This window comes from Alosa alosa, chromosome 8, assembly GCF_017589495.1.
Source record: "Alosa alosa isolate M-15738 ecotype Scorff River chromosome 8, AALO_Geno_1.1, whole genome shotgun sequence".
Taxonomy (NCBI): domain Eukaryota; kingdom Metazoa; phylum Chordata; class Actinopteri; order Clupeiformes; family Clupeidae; genus Alosa; species Alosa alosa.
This window is the reverse complement of record NC_063196.1, coordinates 18,458,292-18,485,814: the sequence shown is the minus strand read 5'-3', so window position 1 is coordinate 18,485,814 and position 27,523 is coordinate 18,458,292. Positions and strand designations below refer to the sequence as shown.

The 27,523-nt window shown below is 42.3% G+C and overlaps 1 protein-coding gene and 1 long non-coding RNA gene across 2 annotated transcripts in view; both read right to left on the bottom strand.

Annotated features, from left to right (window-relative positions):
- Positions 1-22,838, bottom strand: part of LOC125298983 (mannosyl-oligosaccharide 1,2-alpha-mannosidase IA-like) — a 126,112-nt gene extending 103,274 nt beyond the window's left edge. Inside the window, 2 exon segments of the mRNA XM_048249989.1 lie at positions 22,014-22,052; positions 22,054-22,838. Of these exon segments, the coding sequence (XP_048105946.1) occupies positions 22,014-22,052; positions 22,054-22,515 (501 nt within the window). The 5' untranslated portion in view covers positions 22,516-22,838.
- A 1,815-nt stretch (positions 22,839-24,653) lies between these two features.
- On the bottom strand, positions 24,654-26,890 carry LOC125299600. The gene is made up of 4 exons (XR_007194409.1): positions 26,741-26,890; positions 26,135-26,176; positions 25,883-25,931; positions 24,654-25,394 (listed from the first exon to the last, which is right to left on the bottom strand). It is a non-coding gene; the product is annotated as an uncharacterized LOC125299600 (long non-coding RNA).
- Positions 26,891-27,523: the final 633 nt, after the last annotated feature.

Sequence of the window (27,523 nt, the reverse complement as noted above, 5' to 3'; positions counted from 1 at the left end):
TTACAGTAGTTCGGTAAAGGACCGCAATTACACCAGCTAACCTGACATCCCCATAACAAACGACCCCTTCACAATATGCCCCAAGCCAAAAACAAAACATGAAAAGGGACATAGAAAGCAATAACAATTAGGTAGCTTGTCTCAGTGCTCGCCTGTTTCAGCATCTGAAGCCTAACCATTGAGCCGTAAGTCTTTAGGAAGCAAGTAGTGTTGTCACGATACCAAAATTATGACTTCGATACGATACCTGCCATAAATATCACGATGCTCGATACTGAAACGATACTACGGCGAAATCCTAAGATATCTGGAAAAGAAAGGACTCATACCCCCTCCAAGTGTATTGAGTCATTTGTGTTGAATTCGGTGCACTTTTGTAGTGTGCAGGTCAATTCTGGGTTCTAAACTTCCTACATAATTATTATTTTTATAGTCAGTAAAATAGTAGGCCTACTTTGTGTGATTAAGTCCTTTATTTTTTGTTATAGTTCATTACATTGTGTATTGCCAATAAAGTAGATTTAAATAGCCAAACTAGGCTAGATCAAGGTCAGTTTTTCAATTACTGCATGCAAATCACTGAATGCTCTGCAGAGGGACCTAATCTTTAGGGCATCTGATGTACAGTAAAGGCTTCCCTAGGCCTTTCCGTGTTCATGGGATTTCTTTGACAGTTAAGGGAAAAATGTGAGGATAGTCTTCTTTGCGCCCAGTGTACAAGTACGACGTTCCAACCACTCAGGTCTTCGTCAGATAGGCCTACACCATTACCTGTTGCAATATGTCTGTGTGCATTCCTACATTAGCCTACGTTTATTTGTTTGATAACATGATTTGCTACCACGTAACAATAACCTGCTATTATTATTAGGACTCAAGACGCTTTGGTGGTATTATATGCTGTGGGCTTTAATTAGCGCATTTCGGGTAGCCTATCCTACATCTGGGCAATACTTATTGAACAAATTGCAGTCTACATGCCATGACAAATATTACCAGTAGTACTGACCGAACATGAAATAGATTGTTTACAAGTTATGGTAATGTTATTCTGGCGTGAACATTGCGCTTTCATCACGTTAGCACCCTATGATTACAGCTCGTTATGTCTCGTCAAAATTCACTGATGAAGGAAGGTTCGCTTTATCCCAGAGAACTATACTCGTTTCACTTAGGCTAGACTAAAACATAAGAGAAGAACTTGGCACTAACCATGTAGTCCTGTTTTCTATAGCATATTCGTTCTTTAAACAAAAATGTTGGGATATGTCTGCGAGGTGTTTAGCCAAGTTCCATGCGTAGCCTACTGCTTTTAAATGACTTTGAAATATATTTCACAAACGGGCCTCTGTGTATTTGATTACACAACGTTTGGAACGCAGCGCCGCGCAACAGTGTTTCAGACGGGACTTTTTTCACACGCACGCATGGTGCCACTGCGAGGCATAGTGAGGGTAAACACAAAACACCTTAAGTTTTTCCCCTGAAGTATGACCCTTAAAGCTTAATTTCTCCTTAGGTAAGGGGTTTATTTAAGGGTGTTGCACAGAATAATACTTTAAATTGTTTCTTTAGTTAAGGAAAAACGTTAAGGGATACTGCATTGAAAAGGATTTAGCCTACCTTCACAAAAATTATATTGAGATTGTTCAACAGCTGTAACTAGCTGGCTAGTAGGTGATGTCGTTAGTTAGCAACCCACCGAACACAGTGAAGTTTAATGATCTTATCATTCATCTCACCTTAAGAATATTCGCTGAAATTATCCAGGTATAGCATGTTATAGACGTGCACTGAGCAATACTAGCTGGGCTAGTTAGAAATTATCCTGACTGTCAGTGCACCAAAACGAACTTTTTTGTTAATGTTTTGCCTAGCGAACCGAACCGAACCGAAGCTCATGGCAGGCTAAGACATCCACATCCACATGAAGTTAACGTTAGCCTACCACTAACGTCATGTAAACCACACAATAACAATACATTTCTGATAGGCCTATTTGACAGAGTAAGCATATTAACAGAGAGGTTTTATTTTAAATTGTATCATTTTCAAAAAAGTATAATTATTGCAAGTTGCACTACTTTTTATATTGGTTTTATACAAGATGTTTGTGAAATTTGCACAGTAAAAGTTCTGTATTTTGACTGCAAAAGATTTTTGGTCATACCGCCCAGCACTATTATAACATGCTCACTGCAATTACTTGAGAGCAACATAGGCCGGGAGCCACGTATACCCCTCAGGATGTTTTTTGCTATGTTTTTTTCACTATGATTTCCTGTTAGCCTATACCCTGGGCCATAACGAGTTGATAGGGACAACTCCCAACTCGGCCCCGTTTGGTCTCAGGGCCCAAAAAACCATCATTTAAGGAAAATCTGCAGGCGAAATTATATACAGCTGTATATAATTATATATGTAGCTGTAAATATTAAGGTACTGCAACTGCAAAAATGGTCCTAGAACCCTGTAAATTTACATGGATCACCCTGTCACATAGGGGAACCAACCTGAAAAATGTTTCAGGGCTTGGTGCTTTTCTTCTGTCAAATATCATCTTTAACATACCCAAAAAGCCCAAAAAATGCTTGTCCGCCTGACAAATTGTCTTCAAATTTGATAATTTTCAACTCTTATGATATGCATTAGTCCCTCAAATGTAAATAGAAAACTACCCAAGTTCATGAGCTTCAATTTAAGTCCAAGGTGACCTTTCTAGCTAGAGTACAACAGCTGCTATGTCCAAAGCTATTCACTGTAGCCTATCCGAAAATACTAGCCTCCTGGCCGGCATTCAGACACTTTCAGGCATTACCATTTCATATGGGATTATGAACATCAATTTCACATAAACCATATTTTTAAAGTGTTTGACCTTGACTTGAAAATGGCTATGAATGAAAGTATGAAGTGAATAGCATCAAAAATAACTAATGTTACCACCTATTGGTGGACTGTGAACAGGATGCAACACATGGTACGATCACACAAAAGGAATGTATCAAATGAGAAATGTATGTAAGGAATGGTTTGTATTGTACAGCAGTAGTGTAGAATGTGAATAAGAACTTTCAATCATCATTTAATAATCATCATTATCATCATCATCATCATCATCATCATCCTCTTCCTCATCTTCATCCACATTTGTATGGATTTCATCAGTCATGTCATGTTCATCCGTGTCCTCCTCTGCCAAGACATCAATGAGAGCTTTTGGGATTACATCACCCTCAAACCATAGTGGTTCAAGCTTCCCAGTATCTGTGTTTATGTGAAACCCATGGTCAAGTGGACTTGGGATCTCTGGGTAATGCTCATGGGCCCTCTTCCAGATGCACACTTGAAAGTTTGTACGTTTGATGTGCTGTTTGAGGACCCTCTTGCATGGTGGGAAAGTTGATCGGTCAATTGAGAGACCCTGACGAATCCGAAGGTTTGACCCACACATCTTCTTTATTTTAATTTCTCTTGCTTCATCAACGCTTTTCACTCTGCAACTAAATCCATACAGGCGGCAGGTGAACTCCTCAACACCATTGAGGAGCTGTTCATCAAGATCCCATGAGTTTCCTACTTCTGCAAAGACTTGAATGAATTTTGATGTTTGATTCAGTATCTTCATTGGTCGCACCTTTCCTTTGCCTTTGAATGCTGACGTGCAGTCAGCACCAGTGAAGGCATGTAGGGCCAGAAGAGCTGCAATGTGCTCCTGCGAATAATCTTCAGCCAGCAGGTTGATGTCAATTAGTCTATCTCCCATGTCAAAGATGATGTTGACAGTTGATGACTTGGCATAATACAGGAGAATGAAGAAAATGTCTGAGTCTTTTGCTCTGACTCTAACTGTCCTGATGTGAGGCATTTTAGTCTGGATGTAGTGCATGTAAATAATCACCCTAACATCTGTTTCTTCATGTTTTGAGCAGATCTCCAGGAGAAGTTCCTTCGACACAACTCCAGCATTACATTCTACCCTGTAGGCTTGACCAGCCTCTATGAAAATGACAGGCCTTCGGAGGACATTTTCCATCATATTTTGGGAGCTCCAGTGATCCAGTAGTAAATGAATGAGTGCCTTCTTGTTTTCATCGTTTGTGAGAAAGGCCTTCCAATCAGCGGGGTGATGAACATTCAGCCCATTCACAATAAAACGTTCACCACAGCCTCTGCGATCTCTCTCAGCTGATTTTGGTGAATGAAGACAGTTCACGTAAGTGTCTGTGCTGAATATTGTTTCAGCTGATGCAGGTAGACTTGTGAATGTTCTCTCTGACTTGAGCCCCATCATAGCTGTCTCCTCTATTGTTTTGTCTGTGTGGCAGCGGTTGCCTGGGATCTGTGACCTTGAAACACAAGAGAAACCGGTTCCTCCTCCAGGCCAATGTGCTCTCATTCAGGATGGAAATTCCTCATTGTACATGTGTGATGTACCCCAGACAATGAAGGCAATATCAGAGAGAACATTCACAAGTCTACCTGCATCAGCTTGCAAAAAACATCCTGTGGGGTATACGTAGCTCCCGGCCTAACACATGTTGCTGGCAGACTGCTACACTTATACATGTAATTGCAGACCAACTGAGTAGCTGTTCTGTGGACAAGGCACAGCTTTGTAGTTACTTAAAAAACAGAGTGCATGCACAAGTTATCGGACAGGATATAGCTGTAACGTTAAATCTGCCGTGTCTTTCCTGTTTCCAGGGCTTTTTGGGCTATCGGTGTGCGATCAGTAACCTAACAGTCAATGGGAGGATTTCCTGCATTCTCTTACTCTTTTCCTGCATTCTTTACAAGGAAGTGTTTGCGAGTGTGAGTGTGTGTGTGAGTGTGAGTGTGAGTGCGAGTGCGAGAGAGAGAAGGAAAAAGGCCTAAATGGAGTGTTGTGACTGAGTCCAACAATATAAGACAATATGCAAGAGATACAAGAGAGAAAAATGAGAGAGAAAGAGACAGAGAGAGAAACAGAGACAGAGAGACAGACAGAGAGAGACAGAGACAGAGACAGAGAGAGAGAGAGAGAGGCCTGGAAATGGTGAGATAGCAGGAAGGAAGGGGTTGGAGAAGCCTGGCTGCATGGTCATGAAAAATGCTTTTTAGCCCTGGTGTCCGGCTACGTAATAGGCCGTGACGTGCCAAGCTCATGTCTTATCAGTGTGGCATCCACAAAACTGCAGAGGTGACTGCACAAACACGCTGGCGCAGCCGTTAAAGTGCCTCACCTCACCTCTGAGGGAAAAAGAAACAGACCACACTACAGGCTACGGAGGAGAAGAGAGGGATATGAAGGTGAGTTAGGAGAGAGACAATAACATACAGCACAACCATAGCAACAGTAGCTGAGAGCAAAACATATTTGCACCTCACTGAATAATGACAAGGGAAAAAAACTATACTATATAAACTATATAAAAATGTTAAAAAAAAAACTATAAATAGAGGAGCAAAACTACACAAAACAAGTGGTAGAGCCTGTGGAGTGTAGCTGTCGCTCTTTTGATATGAACTGAGAGAGACAGCAGGGGGGGGAATGATTATCACCATCATTCTCAACACTGCAGTCCCACTCACAGCCTACATCATCAGGTGACTGATACCATTCATAGGTAGAATACATCAATAGGTAAATACTGGGGATATCTCATGTGTGTATGTGTGTATGTGAGACGAGAGAGAGAGAGAGAGAGAGAGAGAGAGAGAGAGAGAGAGAGAGAGAGAGTGAGAGTGAGTGAGTGTGTGTGTGTGTGAGTGACTGAGTGACACACACCCTGGAGTCAGGTTTCAGACCACGGACGGATGCAGTGTGACCTCTCGCCATGACAACCATACATGATTTGGTCAGAGCCATTTGCATCACAGGCGCAAACTGGGGCTCTATTTTGTAGAGCGGCCGCTCCTTTATTGAGATCGCTCCTTTGCCTCCTACTTGCCTCTTGAGTGCTTGTTGCCTATTTTAAGACAACACCATTAAAGCACATCATTATCAGAGAAGATGGGTGGGGGGGCACGGAGTGGGAGAGATAAAAGTGGAAGAAAAGTTGAGTGAGTGAAAGTGTGTGTGTGTGTGTGTGTGTGTGTGTGAGTGAGAGAGAGAAGGAAAGAGGCCTAAAAAGAAGTGTTGTTTGAGCAGGGCTTTTTAGAGGAGCATAATTAGAGGCCCCCGTGGAGGAGTCTGTGTTTGATGAGCGTCCAGCCTGAGGTACGACCTCTGAGACACACACACACACACACACACACACACACACACACACACACACACACACACAGATCAGCACTGAGGCTCACATCAAACACAGCGAGCAGGAGAGAGAGAGAGAAACAGCGATGATGAGAATAGAAGTATCGCCTCATTGAAGAACACAGATGTCATCGTCATCATCATCATCATCATCATCAACCGCTGTTTATTCAGGGAAGACTGACTCAGCATTAAGCGCTTTTAAAGCAATGACCTGAATTTACAATAATACAACAACAATCAAATAACAAACAACAATAAAACAGTACAAATACAAAAGTCAAATCAGGAAAAAAGTAATTATAGCCTAGTAATTATAAACAATTATATTATATTATATTATATTATATTATAGTTTTGCTCCTCTATAAGTAATTATGTCCTAAGCCGAAATAATTGCAGAAGGTCCGACTGATTTAGCTCTACTAGTCTAGGCTATAAGCTTATATTGATCATTGACAACCTAAGCACTATAATAATCATGATGCATGAGTACAAGCCTGCATGCTTGGCTGAATTACGCATCTATGACTTCACCCTATGACTTCACCCCTCAACCAGAGCTCTGAGCTCAGGAAGCAGCAGGTAGTTTCATTCCTGCTTGGCCAAGCTGCTTACTGATGCCTGAACAGCAACATTTTTACCAAAACGTAGAGCATTATTTTAAGGGTCTCCCGTTTTGCTTTCAGTTGGTGAGCAGGTAAATTATGTAACGGTCATAAACTGAGACCCTCATATGTATTCAGGTTCAAATCAACAACCAGAGCTGGGAGCACTGCAGTCAGTCACTAAGACTTGCAACACTCTTGCCACGCGAGACAGTGGCCTGAAAAAAGCCACCATGTTCACATTCTACCAAACTGTTGATAGCCTATCCCCCAATATATTAGGCCAATCTGAAAGCCAATTGTTGTCACTTTACTTCTCTACTTTCTGATGATATTTTTGTTTTATCATAACCACTTTTAGCTTTGCTACAAGTCAGCAGCAGCAGTTAATAGTATGATAGTTTACAATTATTTTTATCAGCAGCTTGATATGGTGGGAGGTTCATTCATATATATATATATATATATATATATATGTGTGTGTGTGTGTGTGTGTGTATATGAGAATTAAATGTTGCAAGTCATTGCCAGCTGTTGCAAGCCAGCGCAAAGCATTCACCATGTCTAGCTGCGGTTGCAAGGTTTCATAGCGTTGCAGGCTCATCTCGTCGTGAATCTTTGGTTTGAATCCCTCTTTAAACCACACACATGTTCCTATGAGTTGGTCCAATTCAGTAGCCTACTTCTACTTAACTACATTACAATGCTGCTGTTCTCACTCTCACCCCCCACACACACACACACACACACACCATATACTTGAAAAACGTTATTTATTAATCAACCTTATTCATTAATCAACCTTTCAGTCAGCGTTCAGTTAATCCAACTACAGCGCTCCGGCTAAGAGGATGTGGTTGTTGTCAACACATTCTAGAGGTGTGTGTGTGTGTTCAACCACCGTCAACACAATATACTGTAGAGGTGCGTGTGTGTGTATGTGTCAAACCACCGTCAACACATTATAGAGGTGTGTGTGAGTTTTACACTGCTGCCAAACAAGCCAGGCGCCGCTAGCTGGTTAAACATTAACTCAAGCACAAAAATGTGAGGTACAGAAAACATATTTGAATGTACAAACAACTAAGCTTAGTCCTACACTTGGAATTACATTTGTCTGCAGCTATGCCTGACTAACTCGCAACGCATGACAAACAGACAATAAAATATATCTGTCAAAATATAGGGCACACTATAAAACACAGTGATTACACACTTAAAGTTTCATTTGAAACAGACTCAAGTCACTACTAATTTAGTAATATACTCAAAAACATACTGATTGCCACACACACACACACACACACACACACACACACACACACACACACCCTCCATCTCTATTCACCCGGCATCTTTGATGTGCCGTGAAATCAGCAGCCTTTGTACACTGATGGGGACCTAATTAGGATATAAATATGTTCTAATCTGCTTCCGCCTTTGTTGTAAACGGAAACCTAGGAGACCTTTAGTGAGGAGGGAGAGAGAGAGAAACTGGCATGGACACAGACACACACACACACACACACACACACACATGTACAGTATACAGAGAAAAAACCCCATCTATGTTTACAATTCACTTTGCTTATGTCATGATATATTATGTATTGCCAAAGCAATTGTTACATAAATGTAACTATTTGTCATCCCAATAAAGCACCTTTTAAAAGCACCTTTTGAATTTGAATTTGAGAGAGATAGAGAGAGCATTCTGACCATCTTGTACCAGCAGAGAGAGAGAGAGGGGGGTAAGTAGTGGGATGAGCTCTTTGCAGATCTCTGAAACTAACAGAACTCCTCCATCTGCCAAGGCTTCAGTGGCACTCTGAGCAACATGTAGATCTAAAGGAACGAATCACTCAAAACTTGGCTCAGCAACTCATCTTGGCTACATGATCTGTTCAGCTGTCATCTCAGCATGCAGGTTATGCTCCTCTTCCTCTACTCCACACAGAGTAAAAACAATGACTGGCACCCCCCACTCGCACTTATTGCCCCACACACACCCACACACTTTATTGCCGCACACGCACACACGCATTAATGCGACACGCACACGCATTAACGCACACACATGGCACGCATTAACACACACACGCACACACACACGCACACACACACACACACGCGCTTATTGCCCCCACACACACACACTCGTGCTTATTGCCCCCCACACACACACACACACACACACACACACACACACACACACACACACACACACACACACACACTCGTGCTTATTGCCCCCCACACACGACACACACACACACCCCCCCTCAGTCACGCTGAAGGACTCTGGACTTTGTTTCACAAACTTTGTGCGACCAAATTCACTTCAGATATAACATGCAAACACCAAATACTGCCCAAAACGTTGATGTTTTAAGTCAAGGGTTCTCAAACGTTTCTATCCCGGGCCCCCTCAAACCATTCTACAGTTCTCTGGATCTATATATTAAGGTTAGGGTCTTGTTTCCTAAGCCGTTTAAGGCAGTAATCAGTGTGAAGGTGCTACAATGCTACACTACTAATTACTCCAATGGCTTCCACTGCCGAACATGGGAATTAGGACAAGGGGTAATTCCGCCACGGCCATATTCCCTGATGGGGGGGGTTACTTTAAGCACTCCACAATGGAGATGAGATCAGTGCAGCATGTTAATAGCAGTCGTAGACAGCTAACCCCCCTTCATACAGGAAAATCAATCACTGAAGACAGCAAGGCGGGATGATCTACTCAGCTATGATTACAGAGCACCTTCGGAAGAAAGGCTGACAGAGAGAAAGAGAGAGAGAGAGAGAGAGAGAGAGAGAGAGAGATGGAGATGGGGAGAGAGAGAGAGAGAGAGAGAGATAGAATACGGAATGGGAGGGAGAGAGAGAGAGAGATAAAAACAGAATGGGAGGGAGGGAAAATCCTCCAAGTGTGGCGGCATTATACCAATGTGATGTAATGAGGGCAGTAAGAGAAGCTCTGCCCTATATTCAGTTGTTCGCTAATCAAAAGGAGTGTTATGAATGACGGGTGGGGGCAGAGATGGAGGGATGGAGAGATAAAAGAGGGAGGCGTTAGAGGTCTGTCGATCTTAAAAAAGCTGTAGGGATGTAAGGTGAGAAGCTCGCCCTGAAACGAGAGAGGAGATTCTCTTTCATGGAGAAGCTAAGCGGAATTGCTCCTTTCAATGCCCAAATGTAAAGGTGATGTCCAAAACCAAAATCCAGCATGTCATAAAAGCACCATAGCAACAAATGCTACTGTCATTGCAGTCATTTTTGATGCCGCTCAACAATAAACAACAAAACATGTGGCTTGTGAAGATAAGGCTAAACGCCATAAATCACACGTTTAATGTTTCAATGGAACAAGGATAACTGGTTATTGCTGATTATTATAATCCATTTTGAGACGACGGGGACACGAGAGAGAGAGAGAGAGAGAGAGAGAGAGAGAGAGAGGTGTCCATCTGGGCCTCGGAACTCATGCATCTCATGGAATAGCCTACTAAATATATGTGCCATTTAGGTCATCATGCCCAGCTCCCAGGGGAGACTTCAGTCTTACAGGACAGACATATGGTCAGACTACTGTACACTGAAGCAGGGCCACTTGAAGCCGCAGATTTAGCCCTGGCTGGTGCTGCATAAATCGGCCCTAAAAATATTACAGAGCCATGTGTTGCTACAATAACTCTTTTGGGCTTTTAGAGCGGTGAAGAGTCTATAGTCAAGGTCTTTTTTTTTAACCCTTCACCAGGGGAGTTTTTTTTTTTTTTTTTTTTTTAAACAAAACAAAAGATTCTGTTTTGCATCAATGTAATTAACCCAGATATTCTTTACAACATTCATTTTCCAACATTCCCGTCACACCAGAGAAGCCATCTGACTGCACTGCAGGTCTCTGGACGGTACAGCTACTTAGTGATGGATCGAACAACGGTGTCACTGTATCAGTGTCTGTGTCCCCTAAGGCAGGGGCTGTGCTCAAGCATGTCATTAGACTCAAACACGAGGAGCAGAGAAGCCCCCCCACTCACCCAACAGCCTATCCTTTCCTGTCAGTACACACCATGATGGTGTGTATCATTGACAGATGAGCAAAGACCACAGTTAATGACCATGTGTGCAAAAGGAGACTATTGAAGAATCGGTTATTCAATAGCTGTTTCAATACCTTTGGGGGAAGTGTGTGTTTTGGAAGTGCATGTGTATTTGCGTGTGTATTTGCGTGTGTGTGTGTGTGTGTGTGTGTGTGTGGGGTTTTGAATAATGCAGATCAATGTACTGAGGTGGACACTGAGTGACTTTTGCTCAGACAAATGAACGTCCAACTTTCATGACTCACTCTAATACGCATGCACATATGCACACACGCACGTACCAACTTACATTTGTCCAGGCACCCGAAGAGCGCACACACAAACACAAACAGAACAGACGGGTGCAAAGCCCTCTTGCCAGGGCAACTGAACCCACTGGAAACAAAGTGCCCACCTGGTTTGTAACGAACATGAGCACATTCACACACAATTCAATTGTACTTTATCTCTTGCCAACACAAACCCAGGCTGACACGCATGCTCTCTCGGTCTCTCTCTCTCTTGCTCTCCTCTCCTCTCCTTCAAGTACACACAGGGCAGGCTCAAAAAGCATAGGTCCCCTGCCACACAACATAGTCTACACTTAATTATTCACGCACACACGCCTCCTGCCAAAGTCAGCCTTCCAACAGACATTACGGACACACATCTGGGATGTGAAGAGCAAAGAAAAGGCAGGGTTGTGTGCCCACCTGGCTCTTTGATTGTGTGAGGCACATACCCACTCCCCATGCCAACAGCTATGCCAGTGCAGAGTGCCAACAATAAGATGCCATCTCATCTCTGCTGCTGTTACCCGCACTGTTGCTGTTTCTGTGTGGTGCTCCATTTCAGTTCCACAACAGTTCTAGAATCAGTAGATGTAGTGCCGCATGCCTATTCATAAGGCCTCTCAGCGATGCACACCTGTTCTAGAATCTGTACACTGTAGTTCATTTGCAGAACAACGCTGATATTGTTTTAAATTACTTAGACCTATATTCTAATAAGATATCATCAAATGTCAGTCAAATATATTTCTTCATGCTCTGAAAATCAAACCGTCAATATCTGGTTTAGGGCTGAAATGAGTAATGTCTGCTGTGTCATATTAACTACTACAAGGATCAATTTACATTGGCTATTTGGCACTATAGTAAACTGGGATCAAACATAAAAGGACTATATAAAATACCATGATGCCTTGTCCCAAAAAAGGTTGACACAAGAAGCAAAAGTATCAAACCACATAAAAAAAAAAAAAAACTTCAAAACAAAGAATATGAAACATGAAGCACTCACTGAGAAGTCTTGCAAGTAAAGCAAAGAATTTAAATTCAAAAGATCAAGTAAACTGTCTATCTTTTTTCTCTCTTGGTGAAAATGAAGCATAACAACATTAAACATTCAGCGGCAGAGTGGCCTGAAAAACAACACTCTCCCAAAACACTTCCATTTAAAACTGTGCTCTTATCGTGAGAAGAAATATATTTTTCATCAAAATCTTGGTTGATGAATATCTTGAATGAATATCTACCCTGCAGAGGAATGGGAATCCATAAAAAATGAATGAGATTTTTAAGAGCCCTAAGACAGTCAACTGAGCAATCACAAACTCTCAAAAAAAAAATGTGCGTGTTCTTACTTATGCAGGAAGTACGTCGAGCTATGTTGATGGCTAAACGAGCCATTACACTGACACCATTAAAAACAGAGCACACAAGAATCAATCTACAGACTTCTGCCCAGATCAGGCTCATAAATCCTTCCTGCATGGAGGCCTTTTTAGCATAACGTGGTTTAATCAGGAAATCAATTCCTCCTCTCACAGCACTCCTGAAGAACTTACAGGGAAGAGAGAGACACGCCCAGAACCTAGCAAGCAAAAGCCCTCACACATGCAAACTGTACACTAAGCACCACACATACACACACAGAGTACACACACACACACACACACACACAGCTCATAAAGGCCTCAGTTCAGTGTAAGCCCAACGGGGGCCCACGGAAATAGCTGGACCTCGTGTTACCCACCGTCAGAGCGTTTATCTTCATGCAGTCCACATCCTTTCATCTCACACACACACACAAACACACACACCATGAGGCTAAGAGCAATTTGTGGGGAACCATCCGCCCCACAGACCCCCCCATCCAGACTCTTACAACAACACCATGTTTTACAACAGGCAGATGTCTGACCACACCACTTAGGACTGTATTCTGTGGAGCCCCAGATCGGGGACAGGGCAGCTCAGAGTCAAATGTGTGGTCAAGCAAGTGAGTGAAGTGGCTAAAACGACGGCAGGACACGCACGCGCACACACACACACGCACGCACGCACGCTTCAATCCGAGAAGACCTCCATATAGGCTTCAATTCCATCCTTCTAAACATCCATCTTTCTGAGTCACTCACTTCCTCCATCCACGTCTCCTCCATGTCTGTCCATACTCTTCTCTACAACAACCCTTCCACCCAAACGAGCATGGAAATTAGCACCAGCTGAATGCTACCAAAATATGAAAGTGGCTGGTAGACTTCAGACACAAAGTAATAATTTAATATTGAGTGGCTGGTGAATTTGACCAAAAATTTGACCATCAATCTGCGAGTGGCTGGTAGATACACATTTTTAAAATGTAATTTCCACCTCTGCACCAACCTACCCAGCCCAACCACCACCCCATTCCAGTGTCCCTCACTGGTGCCCGCCGTACCTCTCTTGGGGCAAACATGCGGGATGGTCCCGTCTTTTTGTTCCTCTCGCACTACTGAGGCATTTGGTATGCAGCACACAACTCCCCCAGAGATTCTCTCTCTGGCTGCCATGAGGCGTAGAGGGGAGAGGATTACTGAGGAGTACCCGGGCGGAGCTCCACTAGGCCTGGGGAGAGCGGCAGGCTGCACTGCCTTCAACCACCAGAGCTCCATGGAGGAAGAAGAAAGGTAGGCTAGGAATATCCAGATAAGCTAGTCCAACCACATACTCCAGGCAGCAGTTAGAACCTTTGGTAAAAGAATAGTCTGGGAATATGTTCCTTGGCTAAGACTGAGAATGTGACGAACATCTGATTAGCAGTGAGAATCCTCAGAAATGAAAATGAGTTTTGCATACCATTTTTTTTTATTATTTCAAATTGAATCAAATTGATTTTCGCTCTCCCATATCTCTCTTCTTGTACACCAAGGCTCCCATTCCTTATTTGCTTAACAGCCTCGAGTGACAAAGCTAAAGAGCTGAAGGCAAACACCTTTTAACCCTCCAGACAGCCAGTTGGTTTAGGCCCCAATGAGTATCTGAGAATTAATCCTGCACAAAATGAACGAAGAACTCCTTGGGCGGAAGATAAACAGCAACATTGATCTGATATGGTGGAGTGGTGGAGTGAAGGCATTTTAACACAATTAGGGAAAACACAACCCCCATCCCTCTTAACAGACTTTGGAGTTTAGTAGGAATCAAAGCCAAGTTTGGCAAGAGCGATTCTGGCAAGTCCAGTTAGCCTAATGGGCTCTGGCCCCATTCTGCACCAGAACTTCATCATGTGTGTTGTCTCTGTGCTACAGCATGTTGGCTTCTTCACACACCATTATGCTTTGGTGTGGGGTTGAATGGGGGGGGGGGGGGCAATAATAAATTATGTCCAGGCTAGAGTAGCCTCATCAGTGTAAAGAGCTGTGATTGAAAGCCCAATCTCTTACCACACACCACCACAACATGCTAGCGAAACTGTACATCTTCAATGTAAAGCCATTAAACTCTCCTCCTCTAGACTGTGTGTATGTCTGTGTGAGTGTGTGTGTGTGTGTGTGAGTGTGTGTGAGTGTGTGTGTGTGTGTGTGTGTGTGTGTGTGCGCGTAAGGGAAAAAATATACCAGTCTTAACAAAAAAAGTTATTTTTATATCCAACACAAACACTTTGGATTTGCCCATCTGATCTGAACTGATCCGCGGAACTGAATTCTGGCTTTGTGTCAGTGGCTCAGTACAGATGTCAGAGGTCATACCGCTTATTCAAATGGGTCTGACCTGAGACCATTCACACTGCCTTGATTCTGTGCTCAGTCTGTTCACCATAACATGGGCATGTGTGTATGTGTGCATGTGTGTGTGCGTGTGTGCGAGTGAGTGAATATTTGACGGGGTGGGTGGGGGGCAGTGTAAGAGCAAGAAGAGAGGAAATGTAGAGGTGAAAGAACAAACAAACTCAACTCTTCCTTACACTGTTACAGCCTCTCATAGCCTTCATCCCTCCTTCCTTCTCTACCTCTTCCATTTCACTATTTCTCTCTCCATCTCTCCTCAATCACGCACTCTACCTTTCATGTCTTATTTACAAGGACGAAGGAGGGAGAAATAAAAGGATTTGGGCTGAATTATTTAGAGTGTGTACTTACTTTGCTTTCCTTTCAAAAATATACAAATAAATAAATCAAAAGTAGGGGAGAGATTTCACTGGCAAACATCGCCATGCAACTTCCCTAGGCAACTACCCTAGGCAGGCCATTAAAAAGATAACACACAAAAACAAAAAGGCATCACAAACAAACGCAATCAATCTCTGAGGCAAAGGGTGTGCTCAGTTCTAGATCGTTCCATTAGTTTACATTATCTCTTCTCTGGGATGCCTTTACTGCATCAGACACACAACAAGCTGCCGTACAGTAAATGCGCAAACATAGGACATCAGTCTTGAAGCAGAGACAAATGCCTGGCTGAGGAGGGACGCAGTGTAATTTGCTAATCAGAGCAGAACAATAACTAGGCGATCTCCGCCGTCATCGTCGCTTGGTTAAGAGATCACTGTCGCCGAGGGCTATCAGTGTCTGACCTCTACTGCAAAAAGCTTGCTCCGAGATATGACACTGAGTGGTCCTGGCACATTAGACACAACAAAAGAGCCCTTTGAGCTCTCAAGAGAGAGTACCCAGGACCCGCGCTTGTGCCACGCCATCTCAAGTTCCCCCCAACGTACCGACGGATGTGAAAGCTCCTTACCAATGTGCTCTGGTGGTGAGTGACAGACAGACAGAAGATAGGGGGCTAGTATGTTCTGAGCTCTGGACATGACAAACAATCCTCTGCACAAGACTGACGATGAGAACGAATGAGGAGCCGGCAGCCAGACAGCTGACAGCAGTGGAGCTAAGGCCAGCTGATCCCGGGAAAGCGCGGTCATTCCCACAGCTGGTGCAAACTCCTCAGGTGGTGTGTGAGTGTGAGTGTGAGTGTGAGAGAGAGAGAGCGAGAGAGAGGCAGAGAGATGTCCTGCAAGTTAATGGGCTTTAACAACAGCCCCAAAATACTTACTCAAAAAATTCCCTGCAATTTGGCTTTTTATGAAGGCGCCATGAATGAGGCCCAGTGTGTAGCAGCAGATGTGCACATCAGCAGCTTCACACCTCCAACCCACCCCCACATGCAACCTAACCAACAATAGCCTCAAAGAACTTCAAATGCAGAAGCCTCACTCGCAGGCCAAAGAAACCCTCCAGGGCCTGAAGGGCCGAACCCAGACGTCTTTCAGTCTGGTTGCATTAGCCCCTGAGTGAGAGCAGTCAAAGACTCCAGATCCATTCAATCAGGAACCATCTGCCCAGAGAAAGGCTCTTCCCCAGCTCTGACTGAAGCCTTTGGTTTTGGTCATTCCCTGGCTTTCCCTCCAAGTGAATAGGAGCGATCTGGGGCTCTCCGCACAGCACTGGTGCAAGGCCCTGATTTGCAGGTGGACTGTAAACGTGGACGAAATTCAAAACGTGTACACGCCACGGCCCACCAAATTAAATTCTGGAGGGTTTTGTTCTAGAATTCCATCTTTAGGAGGTTAAGAATAGGGTGAAAAAAAGAAAAGATTTGATCTTAACGCAGTAAGAACTTAAGCTCCCCCCAAGCTTTATACTGAATCACTGAAGGATTAACCATTGCGTCATTCAGCCAATGCTCATGCTCTACATATCTCAGATCGCCACCAACAGAGACTTTCTAATGAGGAGACACAGCACTCAAAAAATACTCCATAGAATGCATGGGGCTAGTTTGTCACGCCAATATGGCCGTTGTCTACACATATCCCACCCTTCCTCGGGCAAAACGCCGACATGTGAATACATTGAGCCAATCATATGGTGTGTTGTGAAGACATCGTGCCAATCATGTGTTGTGATCTCGCCGCTGGAGCAAGATTGGTGTCGTGAAGCCTTGCGCACGCGCAGTTCGACCCAAAGACTGTGCCCGATGAGTGCCCATAAAACGTTGGTATATGGCCGCCGAGTGGAGGGACTTGCCTAAAAAGACTTTGCCACCAATAACTCCACCGCCAAACACTAAAGAGTGGCTCACGTAACAACAAGTGCACCATTACTACTGACGAATTCTTAACCAACTAACATATTCCGAGATGGTCAGACAGTAGTCTGGATGGCCAACCTACAAGGTGGTAAAAAGATGGAAATGCTGACCCTGTAGCTAATGATCACTGGAAATGGAGACAACCACTAGAATTCTGCATCATTAGAGTGTGAGTGTGTGTGTGTGTGTGTCACTTCACCTACATACAGACAATCTACTGAAAGCTTACCTCTATTTAACGTGACTAAACTATGGGGGGCTTAAGTCAAAATGCATCAGCATGAATCAAACCAGACTGTGCAAAAAGTGGTGTGACTTTTAAAATTATACCGATTACGTGCAGATGAAATCAATTAAAGCTCACCCAGAAGGTATAACTGGAAAATCACTCTGTCATGTGAAACATATTAAAATACACCTCTCTCTAATCTGTCTATTACATGAGAGAGAACGAGAGGGAGAGAGAGAGAGAGAAAGGATTTGAAGTATATTTCCATGTCTACAAAACTTTCAAATCATTAAATTCTCCATTCAGCCCTATAGCAGTGATCTCTCCTACTTTCCCTAGAAGCAGTGGCCATTGACGCAGTGAAAAGTCCTTTGACAGGCCCCAGTGGTGCTGTCATGAGTGGGCCTAGTGGCACGGCGGTGGCAGCTCACTGAGACAAAGCTGAATCACAGCCTGCCTGCTTGCACCTATTCTCTCCCACAGCTCCCACAAAAGGAAAGTTCTTGACATCAATTTGCACACACAAAGCAATTACGGCTAAAGGTCAAGAGCCAGAATGGCAGGCTCGAGAAGTGTGTGTGTGTGTGTGTGCGCGCGTGTGTCCATGTAAGTCTGTTGGCTTTTATGTCTGTGTGTGGGGAGAAAGAGGGGGGTCTGACTGTGTGAAACTATTAAGAGCTTCAGTCAATTTCTCAGTACCCTGAATAATACTTCTCCAATGAGTTCAGTCACCTTTCATCACAAGTTCAACATTTTGGCAAATCTCAACTGGAATGCATTTTAGGCAACTATTCTGAGAGCCTATAAAGTTAGATGAAGAAAGTAAATGATCGAGGAGGGGCATGTGCGATTGAATGATAATAACCACAAGACAGGAAGTGAGCATCATATATCTTTGTGGTAAAGGAAGGAAGCTTCTGAATTCTCAGAACCACGCATGCGCACACGCAAGAGAGAGAAACTGAGAGAGAAAGAGAAAGGAAGTGGGAAAGCAAAGGAGAGAAAGGGATGACGCCAGGGAAAAAAAGAAGAGGGTTAAAGTGTGACACAGACTGGAACCGGGCCTGGAGATGTGTTTGTCTTGGCTCTACGGGTTGCCGTAATGTGATTAACCCCGATGACTCCAACCGAGGCACCTAATCCCACCTGCGGGAGGCCTGAAAGAGCGGGGCGGAAGGTCTTCAGTGCGTGTGCAGTGCAGTCTCAAAGGCAGCGCCTGTCATCACAAGAGAACTCATCAGTGTCAGTAATACTAAAAAACGCAAAGCATCTTGGCGCTTGTATCGCACATCTTGGCACTCTTTGTATGACACATACAGCTTAACACTTTAATGTAGCTTGATTGCTTTAAGTCGCTTTGGACAAAAGCATCAGCTAAATGACCACATGTGTAACATATCCATGCATAATGATCACGCGAAAGATTGGATAAGTAAGGGATAATGTATAGAGCGCTGGTCATTATTGAATTTCCCCTAAAGATCAATAAAGTATCTATCTATCTATCTATCTATCTATCTATCTGGAAAATAAGTCCCGACAGGGCGAACTAGACTTGTTCCGCCCTGAAGGGACTTATTTTCTATACATTCTATACATTATCCCACTTATTACACGCCTACTTGCCAAAACAAAACAATAAACTCCCCACGATATGACTCTTTAGCCTACATAGCCTAGGCTATAGCCTAATTGTTACCGTTCATCGTGGCTTTTGCTGATAATGGTTAGCCTATGATCCTTTTGACTACGGGCCTGTTTCCTGAAAGTGCTTGCATTCAACGGCTGTGGTCACTGAAAAGAGAGAGTTTGTAGATCTCACTTAAAGGTGGCACAATCATTAAGGAAATGCACAGCAGATCACCAAATCAGCCACTGACGAGCCATTCTGCTTTCCAGGACAGAGGTTCAGGGGCACAGACCTACTGTACTCTGACATTTAATAAATAACATACAGATAAGCACGGTCATGGAGGTCAAGCCTAGTAGGCCTCTCTGTCCAGAGGAAAATATGGCCTGTGTTCAAATGTGCAAGGGGAGGGGGGGATGCTTTTGTTTGTTATGGCAACATTTGAGGGTGCTTGTTGGGAAACCACAGTTCAATCAGTGAGAGTCATCAGCTGGTGGGTGGGTAGGTTTTTTAAAAAGAAGAATTCAGGAAATGGTTATGAAATAAAGGCAATAATAACTCTTAAAAAAAAAGCCTAAGAACGGCACACAGACATAGATCACAGACCTTGCAGAAAACAGAACATGCAGAAATGAGGGCTACGTGTAGGTAGGCTTTTACGCTCACATTCTGTAACCTATACAGAAAAATACAAACATACAAAACAATATGGCTGGCACATAATGAATAGGGTGGCCCTCCAGATAGCAGTGCATAATGAGGAGGTCAGGGCTGGACAGGGATCCAGAGGCACAGGGGTTTTTCGCTGCTTGCTTGTTTCTGCAAAGCAGTGTTGGACCCTCCCTGTGACCTGCCCAGTGGCTGGCACAAATCTCTCTCTCTCTCTCACTCACACTCACTCACTCACTCACACTCACACTCACACTCACACACTCACATTCTCTCAGAAAATATGCAAGCTCATATCCACCATCAAGCTCGTGTCTCTCCTCTCTCTCTCTCACTACACAGCCTCTCTGACTCTCACAATTTAGGTGAGCTCATATCCAGTCCCTCAGCCTATCCATGTACACACAGAGAGACACCACTCCTATAACTCAGACCAATTCAAACAGTTTTTCATTCACTTGTCCTTATACACACACATTCATACATTATGTGTGCGCGCACACACAAACAAACAAACACACACACACACACACACACACACGCTGCCAAAGTCAGCAGGGCAGCAGATAAGGGGGCAGCCAAAGTGCAAACAATGCAACAGCAGACATGGCAAAGCAATCTCAATCACGACGGTCCTCAAAACAGACATGCACAACAACGAATGTAGGCAACCTGTAGCCTAGGCTAAAAAACTATGTACATCGCTTGCAAACAAATCTACAGAGAAATAGCTTTATTTCTTCTTTTATTCCACTCACTCATTAGAGAGATTAGTCAGGCTGAATGCTGTAGCATTTCGCGAGTGTAAAAGAACTGCACATAACACTGCAGACAGGCAGCTGTTTGTAGCAGCAAAGTGCACAACGCTGTTGGAAAGGCTTTTAGAGGCTACCTGACATCAACCAATGTCTAGTTGCTGAGCGCTTCATAAACATGGACCACTTTGACCACCGAGTTCATCTCATGGTTCGACTTCGACCTCAGGGTATTTATCGAATCAATTACCCTTTCGGGACCATGCTGAAAAGAAGGAATTTGTGTTGTAATCGCTTGGGTTATGCGGGCATTGTGCAAGGCTATTATGGATGGCATGCTTTAAAAGAACACTTTTATCTGATATCGTCGGAAACTGCAACATCACTGTTCTTTCCATTTGTCATGGCACGAGGAATGCAGGCAACCTACAATGTACATTATGATTCCATTTAGATGTGTTTGGTTTCCCAACACCACCGTGAAAAGAACTGGACAACCGTTGGGGACCAGTTGGTGTTTCTGTACAGTCTGGCACAAGCGGCTACACAGGTTTGACAGGTCTAGGCTACATTTCATTTCCAAAGAGCGATCCAAAAGATCCAGCTATTTCTCTTAATCCAGATTAGATTAACATAATAAAAGGCATCTTCCAGCATAATGGCAATGATCATAGTTAATTAGTAGGCCAATTCCAAACTATCTAAATGCACCCAGTGGGTGTAGCAGGATAAAACAACGCATCTGTAGGCTAATATCTATAGTGATAAAACGCAAAGACACTTTTATTCTGTTTTACAATGCCATGTAAACCTCTACGAGGTCAAACAAGTTATTTTATTTGAAACGTCCTGGCTACTGGAATTATTATTCTTCAGTGGCTATGTATTATTATTCTTCAGTGCACATTCTCGATGGAAGACAGGTTTACATCGCTTGCAGGTGTCAGAGCCTGACGAATGAGTCATTGAAAGCCAACTTGGAGTACTGACGTGTCTTTGTACGAATGTGTGGAGGTGAGTGAGTGAGTGATTGTGGGAGAGAGAGATAGAGACGAGATTGACATTTGGAGTGCCAGAAAGTTTAAAAGACAAGTGCCTTATTCAAGTCTCATTCAGTAATGTTTACTACTGACCTGACAGAGCACTACTGCACAAGCGGACAAATTATTAAATAAAAAGTAAGCCTACTACGAGGGTTATGATGTTACCTTACGTACCGAGTGGGGTAGGCTGGTGTAAAGTAACGTTAGCAAATCAATTAGGCTATGTTATGTGTAACCTAAACGTTACTTGAGATGCTGACATCTGTCAGTCAGGTAACGCCAGCTAGCCGACATGGTAATTTGCTCCCATGCTGAGCTAGCATTTTGGTTAATGCTGCGAACTGCTGTGACATTTAAAACAAACAAGAATGACTTAAACAGACCACATAACATAACTTACCTCTTTTATTTTTGCCCTTTTCTCTTTGGTGTCCGGGTCTGATGGGCTCGCGTCCTATTACTCCGGGTGGTCGAACGTATTCAATAATCGGTAGACCATCACCTTTACCGCCTTGAACTACACCTTGGGCAACTTGATCCTTGTCGTTCTTGATGTCTTTCTTGATATCTTCAGGGTGTTTCTGGAGCGTGTCTTTAGCTTCGATTAAGGCATCTTCGTGATCTTTTCTAATTTTAGCTAACATTTTATCAGCATTTCCCGTTCCGATAGAACCACTATCTATACCTGTTCGAGTGGCAGTTTCTACCGACGCCGAGCGGAAGAAAACTCCGCTAAGCAGCTTCGACGAATCCGGTAAGAAGAAGATTGCCCCGAAACATAATGTGATAAAAGCGCTAAAAACTAACAGCAAAATGAATTTTTCTGTCAGTCGAAAAGACGTCGGACTGGCAGACTTCCTATTCGGGGTCGCCGTGAACGGTAGAAGAGTTGTTACAGGCATTTTCTTTTCTTCGCGTTCAGGGAACCTTGAGCAGACTGAGTACAGTCGATTCGCAAATCGGATAAAGAAAGTATTACGACGGTTCAATCTCTGTTCGTTAGCAGCTACTCTCCACAGTCCATTTACTAAGACCGTTTCCTATCGTGACTGTATATTCGGCGGAAAACTTAAGTTATGGTACCGAGTGGTGTCCTGCTGTTTCAACTGTCTATGCTGAACCACATCTGCAAAAAACTCTTTCAGCGTAGTTCACAACGGAAGGAATGGCATGTATGTGTGATTGACAGTTCTCGTTGTCCAATCACTTCGCTGCTAAAATAAAGCGTGCTGTGGGCGTGTTTTCCGGAGGCTACGTATAAAAAGGAGTGGACAGAGAGGGTTCAAGCGGAGGGAGAGGCGCAAACGTTCGACAATTTCCGCGTTCGATTATTGCAAGGGGGGGGGGGGGAGAGGAGGAGAGGAGGAGGAGATGAGGAGATGAGGAGATCCCCCTTTATGCAGACCAGAGTAAGCCCTTGCTGCACTAATGTCAATGGAGACTTGTGGAATTTTACCAATAAATTGGTCATTTTGTCTTTCTGGATTTGTTGAGGGTTTTTTGGAAAATTGTGTCATAATCTGTAAGTGTTTGGGATCATTTCAAGCCTAATAGTGTAATTTTTAGTGTTCGGATTTGTAATAAAATAACTTAATATTAGACCATGCTGCTGCCAGTTACTGTCCGGTTGGTAGCATGCTAGCTAGCCTCTTAGCTAAGGTAACATTTTAAACGGAGAAGTGTAATTTCTTTGAAATGACAACTAGCTGAATAACACTACTGACATTAGTTAAAGTGGATAGTCTATACTCAAGCGAATTTGCAACAGTATATTAAGTTTAATTAAGTCCTTCAACTACTAGTCACTTGTTAGCGATAGCTATATTGCCATAGCTACTACCATCCACTTGTATAGCATTTTGTTTTTAGCTAGCTAGCTAGCTCGGGTTCACATGACTAATTAAATTATTCATATCATTTCCTTAAGAATGATTCATTGGTATCATACATGATTATGGACAATAATACTGTGAACACAATTATGTTTATCTGTTGTTATTGCTTATTAAGAGAGAAAGTTTATTTAGTGACGTAGGGTGACACTCCCACTTATGCAGACCGGAACTGTCCCGTTTTGCTCCCATAGTAACGAATTACGTTGCTCTATCTTGCTAGTAATCAAGGATCTTTGGAGTGGATGTATACATGGATTTCTATGGAACGTCACGAAAACATGCGTGCGCAACCAAGAGGCAGAAAGCACCATAGAACCACAAAGATCAATGCAAAAGAGCAAAAGAATAAAATTAGTTTTTGTGCTGAAAACTGCACCAAATCGAAATCACAATGGTTAGAGAATGTTAAATATGTTCAATATCCCTAACGGAATGCATGTCTTCGCCAAAAATTACAAAATACGATGTTATATTAATAATCCAAATGAACGTCAAACTTTGAAATATAGTTTGAAATGAGATGTTAATATAATTGAGACAACAGGGGTATACAAAAAAATCTGATTGTAGCTTACAGCAGCCAACTATTTAGGTTAAGTTTATAACATTGTGGACATTGTATGAAACAAACATGACAGGTAGGGCAAGTAATTCACGTGTTATTGTGAATTTAAACAAATCTGGAAAAAAACAAGTTTTCATAAGCGCTGGTATTTGTGTTGATCATATAAGCGTTGACACTGTCTGCAACATTTTATCAACTTCACCCCGATAGTTAATTTGCTTAGGCTACCAGAGCAAGACCAAAGCTGACTTCTCAGACGCAGATTTTACTACAATTGGCCATAAAATTACAGTGAATATAGAGCGGAAAGCCGTAATTTTACGGCAATTCCTTGTATGATATTTTACCATAATTTTACGGTAACCAGGCGGCAACTTTTGCTGCCGTGCCTTTTACCGTTTTTTTTACGTTTTTTTTTTGTTTTTTTGCTGCTGTACATTTTAATTTTTTTTAAATATATTTTCTCTTATTTCAGACATTTTACATGGTCAAACCATATGCCATAATAAAAAAAACATCATAAAAATACACCATAAGTTAGTTCCAACAGTTATAAGTTTATTCTAACATCAAATGAGGCATTGTATTTCTACAGTTTCCAATTAATTTACAGTGCATTGTAAAACAAAATATTATTCCTCAAAATATTTGAGAAAAACGATGGCTTAAAACTACTTTAACCATTCTTGTTGTGACAACTTAAAACTTTGTTGTAGCTACTCAATTCATTTCAGGAAACCGTTTGCCTTAGACCTTTTAATTTGGTTTTAACACACTGAACTCATATCTAAACAGTTTATTTAGCTAAGTGCCATACACTCATAACTGAATACATTCATTCAATATAAAACTCTGTGATTTGAAGAGTTTTAGGCAGTGCAAGCCAAATTATAATTATTAAGGCAATCTACAAAACCTGTTAACTTCACTCCAGATCATTTGTAGCTTGGGTTTGATGGCTTTCTCCCATCATTGATCAAAATTGAAGAAGATAACCTGAATGAACTCAATGAAGCCACTTTGCTCCTCAGGGTATCTCAAAAAGGAGAGCACAAATCAGTCCCATTATTTAGACAATCAGAAACACATCCCAACCCTTACAATTGAGTGGAATAAGATGTGCTATTAAAAAAAGACAAGAGTCTAAAAATACACCAAAATTCAATATCAAACTCTAGCAAAAGCCAGCATATTGTTCAGGAGAGGGTGCTCAATAAAGTAGACAGTGGAGGCTGCTCTTAGCCCCTTTTCAACTTCTGGACCTTACTTGACAACAGGATGTTCTCATATCTTACATTCAACAGCAGTGGTAAGATGTCTGCTGGAAGCAATAAAATGCAAACACAAACTTCAGAATTAGGATTTTCCAACCACACAAATGAACGGCCTCAGACAGATTGTGTAAGGGCCTATTTAGACCGCAAGCATGGCGACTGTGTGTCAGCTGCGTTACCTGTCCGTTTTAATTTTGGCACCGATGTTAACAGGTTAGAGCGTACACTGCCTGCGTGACACGCATGTCTCAGGTGTCTTGAACCACGCTGAAAACGTGTGTATGCTAGAAATAGGACTGGCGTGTATTTTTCAAGCAATAGGCAAATGTGTAGAAAGCGCTTCCATTCAAAAGAGACAGTGAAGAGATGCTATAATAGGCAGACTGCCCACAGCAGCGCTACATCTGAGACGTCTCTGGTATGAATGCACAGATAAAACACAATGCAGCAGCCATGGAACAGACACGCAATGCACATGCCACATTGACGCTCTGAATAGGCCCTAAAAAACTTTGTGTAATACATTGATGCTCACCTGTCATAGATATTGCAAGTTCCGTGGACTGTCCAACACTTCCAAACTCCTAAAATTACACAAAATACCAATATAACAAAATAACAATAAAATAATACAAAGATAGCACCAACCAATATGAATGACATTACTCTTGGACAAAACAAACATAATAGCATTTTACACAAGTAATTTATGAATGCAATACATGTAGCTTAACATTAATAAGAAAAATACCACAAGTATAATAGATTAAAAGGTATGTTAACTTACATAGCCATTAGATCCAAGGTACTTTCATTGTTAGCACTTATTCTGCTCATATTCGGCATTGGACGGACAGAAGAAGAAACATTAGGTTGTTGAATAAAGCTGTAACGTTATTATACAAACAGATCTCTATTGACAACCTATGTTTCTCTGTATTGCATGAAGCACATTACAGCAACAGTGAAATGATAAACTGGTTAACATAGACAACTAAATAATTTTCACATAAACATAATGCTTAGCTGCTACAGGATTGTCTAATCTGCATTTACCACAAGCCAGCCTTTCTGGAAACTTTTAAATAGCACGATGCTAAAAACGCTGTGCTATGCTAGTTAGCTAAACAATAGCTAGTTGGGTTCTACAAACTTACAAGGACAAAGATAGGTAAAATACACAACAGAGTCCCCCTCCTTAATCTAAATTATGATAGTCATGCATTATTGAAGGCATGTGAACACCATTTTGAAATATCAGAATTCATGGTTAACATGGGCTAGCACTAGCTTGCTAGCAGCAGCTGTTAACATACTTTTAATGTTAGCTAATCATTTGCAGTCGACAGTTTCATTACCACCCGAATATCCTTGCATTTTAACTAAACCTTACCTCTGGATAGCTGTGCCTCCTCTTTTACAAAGATTATTCCATCCTGCACACGTGTTTCTCATACTTCAAAAGCTCCTCTGTTGAAAGTTGCTGTGAGTGAGTGAAGAAAAAAGTAACGGTTGTTCCGAGAGTCCGACCAAGCGAACTCCCCTCCCCCAACAACATTTGAGTGAAATGTGTTCAACATTTTAAACTGCTGCAGCGCACCAGCCAATCAAATTGCAGTTATGCTAATGAGCAAAGGCAGCTCTCAAAGTAAATCAAGCCGGAGTTCATAAGAGTATTTGCAGATAAAAGTCATTTGTTTGTTTTTTTATACTTGGATTTTCTGACCACTAGTGAGAAATAGATGCTGTACATTATTTAAAAAGCTGTTATTGTAATCCCAAAACACGTCTGAAATGTTGTTTGAGCCCCATAGCAAGTTAGCAGTCAGTGGTTAAAACACCCAAAAAAAAATGCACAGTATTTTTACACTGATAACTACTAAATTAAAAGTCTAAACCATTTTAAAATGGTACAACTGTGTTAAAAAACGGTGGATTCTTCTCATTTAAACATTACAGACTTTGTCCGTGCTTTTACGGCAGTCTTCTTGAAAAAGCTGATTTTACTGTATTTTACAGGTATATTCTCTTATTATTAAAAATAGAGTATAAAACCGTATTTTTTTACGGTAAATGTCAGCTAAAAACTTTTTTTTTTTTACAGTGTAGGTCTTCAAACAGATCGGGTTGCTATGTCTTTTCAACTTTGAAACTTTTATACTTTTTAAACTATTAA